Source organism: Sceloporus undulatus, chromosome 11, assembly GCF_019175285.1.
Source record: "Sceloporus undulatus isolate JIND9_A2432 ecotype Alabama chromosome 11, SceUnd_v1.1, whole genome shotgun sequence".
Taxonomy (NCBI): Eukaryota; Metazoa; Chordata; class Lepidosauria; order Squamata; family Phrynosomatidae; genus Sceloporus; species Sceloporus undulatus.
This window is the reverse complement of record NC_056532.1, coordinates 3386402-3392401: the sequence shown is the minus strand read 5'-3', so window position 1 is coordinate 3392401 and position 6000 is coordinate 3386402. Positions and strand designations below refer to the sequence as shown.

The window sequence follows — 6000 nt, the reverse complement described above, 5'->3', positions numbered from 1 at the left end:
TCTCAGGGATCTCTAGTCCTCCAGCGCAACTGTCAACGTCCGACAGACACTGACCATAGAACTGTGCTGGAGGAGCAACAAAGGCCTAGTAGAGTATTCTCTCTAGGGATCTCTAGGTCTTTCAGTGCAACTCTGTGGCCAACGTCCAACAGACACTGACCATAGAACTGCCCTGGAGAAGCTACAAAGGCCTAGTAGAGTGTCTTCTCTAGGAATCTCTAGGTCTTTCAGTACAACTTTTAGTTTAAGTTCACCATAGAGTTGTACTCCATAAACAAAAACTTCATTTGCCAAACTGGTGGGGAAAAAGTTGTATTTTATTTACACTTGCCAATAGCCAAAAGGAACAGACATTCAGCTTCAGTTTTATTCGATAGGGAAGCACCAGGACAAACTGAGAGGGCAGCCCTTCCGTCGCCAGTGAAGTGGTCGAAACAGAAACCTGAAAACAAATGGCAAAAAAGGATTTTTAGAAGGGCAGTCTACATTCACTCTCTGGGGGTTGCATGATCATCTGAAACCATGTGGGGCCTTAGTCCGAAAGGGACTTGTTAATCCCAGGTAGACTAGACCCATTGCATTAATGATACTTCTTTACAATTGACTTCCCTTTCAATGAATGGGCATGCTTAAACTGGGACTAGCTATTGGATTTAGGCCTTAGTCCAGGGACAGGAACTGTGTGGCCCTCAAGTTGTTACTGAAATGCAACTCCCAGCATCCTCAGCCAGCTCAGTTAATGGTGAGGAACACAGAGAACTGTGGTTCCACAACCTCCAAAGGGCTGAAGGCTTCCTATCCACACCTTGGACTGCAACTGTGGAAGGATTTGGGGCCACATTAGCCACTAGGAGACCCAAACCACCACAAAAAAGACCCACTATATGTGTGTGTGTGTGTGTGTGTGTGTGTGTACACGTATGTGCCCTCAAAGACCTTTAGGGAAGTTACTTTTAGTTTACCTCTGGCTTAAAAAACGACCTTTCCTGGGCCTAAAATGCCCTGATGTGAGAACCTGGTGAAAATGCTCTCATGCATTTGGAGGCAGAAAATTTGCTTTGACCCCCCTGGGTCAAAGTGACCTACTTTGCGCAGCCCTGCTGCAGAGGGACCACATCATCTTCTCGAACACAACAGAAAATAGGATATATATCCTAGAGATCTGACAGAGCCAAGCCACTTTGCCCAGCCTGGCTGAAGAGGAACTATTTTACATCATCTTGAATACAGCAAATAGGATACATATCCTGCAGATCTGACAGAGCCAAGCCAATTCCATTATTCCTACACTCCAAACAAAACATTGAGTTGAGTACCCCTTATCCGAAATGTATAGGACCAGAAGTGCTTTGGGATTTGGAACATTTGCATATACATAATGAGATCTTGGAGAGGAGACCCAAGTCCAAACCTGAAGTTCATTTATGTTTCATGTACATCTTATACACCAAACCTGAGGGTAATTTTATACACAACATTTTAAATAATTTTGTGCATGAAACAATGTTTGTGTACACTGAACTATCAAAGGTGTTGCTGTCTCAGCCATCCATGTGCACAATTGGATTTCTAGATAAGGGATATTCAACCTGTAGTAAAATTGCACACTGTTGCCTGGGCATGATGAATTCACTGCAGAAGAGAAACAGAGATCACCCTTGGTTCCCTGTTCCATCCTGGTAGGTTTCTAAGTGCCTTTTTCCCCCTTACCACAACATTTCTCCTACTTTTAAGTGATGAGGGACATCTCCTCTCGGTCTCGGTTCTCATTCACCAAGTTGGTAATGTTCTTGAGGTACTTTACAAACTCCATCCGGACGTCCTCAGGGTCTTCTTCGAGGGAGGAGTGTATCAGCTGCAGCTTGTCCAGCGGGGAAGCTTTGAAGTTGAAGAAGAACATCATCGACATTGAAGTACTTTTGGATAGCGCACCAAACATACAATTGTTGTAATAATTGATTTCTATCCTGCCTTCCTCACAAAATTGGGTCCAAAGGCAGTTTAAAAAAGTGATACAGTTAAAACCATACAAAAAGTGAACATTAAAATAGGCAAAGTGAATATGTTACACATGGGCCTGTTACAGACTGCCAAAATAAAGCTGCTTCGGGTCTCTTTATAGGTATACTGTTTAAATGATGCATGCATCCTAAGAATCCGGAAGCTGCACCAAAGCTGCCCTCCAGTGCTTAGGAATGGAGTGTGGCTTTGACACGATCTCCGGACTCTTAGGACCCATGCATCATTTAAATAGCATATCTCCAAAGAGACCCAAAGCAGCTTTATTTTGGCAGTCTGGAACAGGCCACAGTTTGAGAGTTCAGCTATGACTCTTGAAGCCAGGGTTCGATTCCCAGCTCGGCCCATGGAAGCCACTGAGGGACCTTGGGCAAGTCCCATACTCTCAGCCTCTGAAGAAAGCAATGGCAAACCTCTGAACAAAGCTTTCCAAGGAAGTCCCGTAACAGGGTTGCCATAGGTCAGAAATGACTTGACAGCACACTACTACAACAGCAGCGATACGTAACAGCTAGGAAGTGAGGTTGGTGGCCTTACGCAAGTTGAGATTCCCCGTGTCTCCTGAAGAGCCAGGCTTGTGATGGGCAATGAGCAGACACTGGCTGTCCAGCAACTGTGGCTGTTGGATGAAGCAGGAGTGCCACATCTCAATTTCCTTCACATGGCTGGGCACGTCTGGGTTGAAGATGATGACAACCCCATGGGAATCCTTCATCAGAGCTGGCCAGCAAGTCTCGAACCTGGAAGCGCAACAACACCATGGTTGGAAAGGCCTAGCTTAGACTGTAGGCAAAATGTGGCCCCCAGGGCTATTTTTGTGGCCCCTGGGGCATCCAAGGATTTTAAAAAACCAGTTAATAAAACATTTCCTAAATGGCCTGTAAGGGCATTTTTGCAACAGTTCCCCTCCCTAGCTATTTTTGGCCTAGGCCTTTCCCTAAGAGATCATCACATGGTTCTTAAATAGTGGAACAGAAGGGGGATTGAACCTAATTGACGGATCTTTTCGCACCACACTGTGGCTAGGTATCCTGTAGTGTGCTTCTGTTGCTGCTTTTAAGGAATGAGAAACTCCCACGAATAGCTGCCAATCCCTCATTTAGCCATTATTGAAGTATGTGCGATAGATCATTCTGGGGCAATTCAGACAGAAGGGGATTTACACCTGTTTGACTGCAGGGACTCCGTTCCCAATACAGGCAAGACTACTTGGATGGCCCCTGTGGTCTCTTCCAACTCTCTGATTCTATGATTCTATACTTATGTACTTAATCTCAGATATCTCAGAACGATAGTGCGGTAAGATCCATAGCCAACCTGTTATTGGTTCGCAACTGGGTGGTAATGTGAAAAGAATCGCTATTGTTTGGGGTGTTTAAAAAGCCGCAACGGCATCAGGAGGGGAGCTTCGTGAGATAATCTCCGGCCGTTGCATCCTTTCCTCCATGACGTAGCAACAGAAGGCAAAGCAATAGACTAGGCAGTTGTCGAACCAAACCATAGTACAAACCAAGGTTTGTAATACCACTGCCTCTGAGCGTCTGGCTTTGAGACATCACACCAAACCATAGTCCGTCTCCTTTCATTGCAGTTTGGCCTGGTGTCGAGTCTGAGCCAATACTAAGAGAGTTGGTGAGTCTGGTAAAAGAGTACTTACTTTTGATCGCCTCCACAATCCCACAGCTCAAACCGACACTCCGATCCTTTGCTGTTCTCATTCATCTGTGGCTTCTCATATTCAAGAATCCTAAAATGGTTTGAAACAGGCATGTTTGTATATACAAAGACAGACAAGTGTCCTTTTGGATAAAAGGGACGTTCCACCCACTCAGCCCAATGTGAATGGCTCCAGTTTCCCACTGCCTACCCCTTTTTTGCTGCGGTCAACATCTGGCGTACACATCTTATGGCTGCACATGTTACCTGCGCACTAGATTGCTCTGCGCCAGAGTTCGTAGCCTCAGTTATGAGGCAGGCATTTTAAAAATCATTCCATGTTTCAAGGCAAAGAATTAACCAGAGCCGCCGATGGGTTCGATGAGACTATCATCCACATTTTGGCTCTGGCAGGATGGCTGGGCAGTGTAATAGTGTGAGCATTCGACTATGACTCTGGAGACCAGGGTTCAAATCCTGGCTCAGCCATGCAGACCTACTGGGTGACTTTGACCATGTCCACATTCTCTCAGCCTCGGAGGATGCCAATGGCCAACCCTCCTCTGACTTGCCAAGAAATCCCCGGCGTAGGGTCTCCATAAATAGGAATTGACTTGAAGGCAGACTACAACAACAGGATGGTTTCCTCCAGACTTACCTCACACCTTGCGTTGGGATATAACTACCAATTCCTTCTGTGCTTTCTGACAAGAAGTTTGCCAAGACAGATTTTCCAGCCTGAAAGAAATGATCACAGAAGACAGATTTATCACGAACAACAACACTTTTAAGTGCCGCGGCCCCATCATCCCAATGGGATCCCAAGCTCTGTAGTTTTAGCCTTCTAAAGAAGTGGTGCCTTCACCAAACTACAGATCCCAGGGAATTTGTAGGATGGATGAAGCCAGGGCAGCCAAAGTGGTGCCAAACTGCTTTAATTCTGCAGTGTAGATGCCCCCCTCCTTGTCAAAACTGTTCCATTCCATTCAGCCCCTTGTTGCCATGCCAAAGTGGAATCAAACCGCTATAAACTATGAAATGTGACAGTGAGGAAGATTTGGGGGAATTGTTTCCCCTTCAGGGAGCTCACTCACCTCGCTGGGGCCGACGAAGAGGATCTTCACTTTCAGCATCCTCTTCCAGACTAGGCCGCACAAGCCTCGGCCTCGCGTAAAAGGCCAAGCCGAGGGGAGAGCCCAGGAGGCGGGCAACACACTCAGGGCGGCTCCGCCCACCCCAGCGACGCACCGTTGCTAGGGACGGTTGCTAGGGGCGGGGAAAGCAGCAAGGAAGGCTTGCTGCAGCAGCAGGGCAGGTGGCCATTCAACACGAGAAGCTGAATCACTGGGAAAAATCCCACTTGTAATAATGTTTGCTTATCATGAGGTCTTTTGCAAGTCACACTCTCTCAGCCTCATGGAAGGCAATGGCAATCCTTTTCTGGACAGGTATTGCCAAATAAACCCCAGGATAGGGTTGCTTTAGAGTTGCCATAGGTCTTTTGCAAGTCACACTCTCAGCCTCATGGAAGGCAATGGCAATCCTTTTCTGGACAGGTATTGCCAAATATACCCCAGGATAGAGTTGCTTTAGAGTTGCCATAGGTCTTTTGAAGTCACACTCTCTCAGCCTCAGGGGAAAGCTATGGCAACCCTTTTCTGGACAAATATTGCCAAGAAAGGTCCATGATAGGTTTGCCTTAGTGTTGCCGTAAGTCTTGAAGAAGTCACACTCTCAGCCTCAGGGGAAGGCAATGGCAAACCTCCTCTGGACAAATCTTGCCAAGAAAACCCCAGGATAGGTTTGCCTTAGTGTCGCCATAAGTCTTCTTGGGCAAGTCACATGCTCTCAGCCTCAGCCAGTATTTGGTTCCTTGCTTGGCTCTGAAAAGCACAAGGAGACATTGATCAAGTCACACTCTCTCAGCCTCAGGAGAAAGCAGTGGCAAACCTCCCCTGAACAAACCTTGCCAAGAAAATTGCATGATAGGGTCGCTTTAGGGTTTCCATAAGTTGGAAACGACTTGAAGGCACACAACAGCAACTATATTAAATGGGAAAATCAAGGTTTACTATTTAGGAATTATATATTTCTTAATGTTTCCAAGCCATAGATAGTGGAATCTGTGGATAAAGAATCAATAGATTCAAAGGCATGGCTGTAGATAGTTCCCAGCAGTGCATTTGGAAATAGTCTTTTTCCCCTATCCCCATTTTGTAAAGCAACTGACAGGGTCCATTTCCATGGAGTAATAGCACCTAGAGGCTCAGTCTTCCCAAATTCAGTTCCTGGTTGTCTATGGTCCCTTAACCTGAGCTGAATGGC

General features: G+C 46.2%; 2 protein-coding genes across 4 annotated transcripts in view; one reads left to right on the top strand and one right to left on the bottom strand.

Annotated features, from left to right (window-relative positions):
- Positions 1 to 296: 296 nt before the first annotated feature.
- On the bottom strand, positions 297 to 5035 carry IFT22 (intraflagellar transport 22). 2 transcript variants are annotated; one of them, XM_042442830.1, is made up of 6 exons: positions 4770 to 5035; positions 4334 to 4413; positions 3677 to 3766; positions 2557 to 2759; positions 1711 to 1878; positions 297 to 442 (listed from the first exon to the last, which is right to left on the bottom strand). In XM_042442830.1, exons 1-5 carry the CDS (start codon positions 4806 to 4808, stop codon positions 1730 to 1732), a joined length of 561 nt encoding a protein of 186 aa, XP_042298764.1. In that variant the 5' UTR covers positions 4809 to 5035; the 3' UTR covers positions 297 to 442; positions 1711 to 1729. The 2 variants fall into 2 exon arrangements, with proteins under 2 accessions (XP_042298764.1, XP_042298765.1); XM_042442831.1 differs by having other exon boundaries at positions 1728 to 1878; positions 4770 to 5032.
- The window catches only part of COL26A1 (collagen type XXVI alpha 1 chain), an 80343-nt gene continuing 79282 nt past the window's right edge, over positions 4940 to 6000 (top strand). For both annotated transcript variants that reach the window (XM_042442829.1, XM_042442828.1), the window contains exon 1: positions 4940 to 5123. The gene's annotated coding sequence lies outside the window, so the exon portion shown is untranslated. The remainder of the gene's footprint in view (positions 5124 to 6000) is intronic.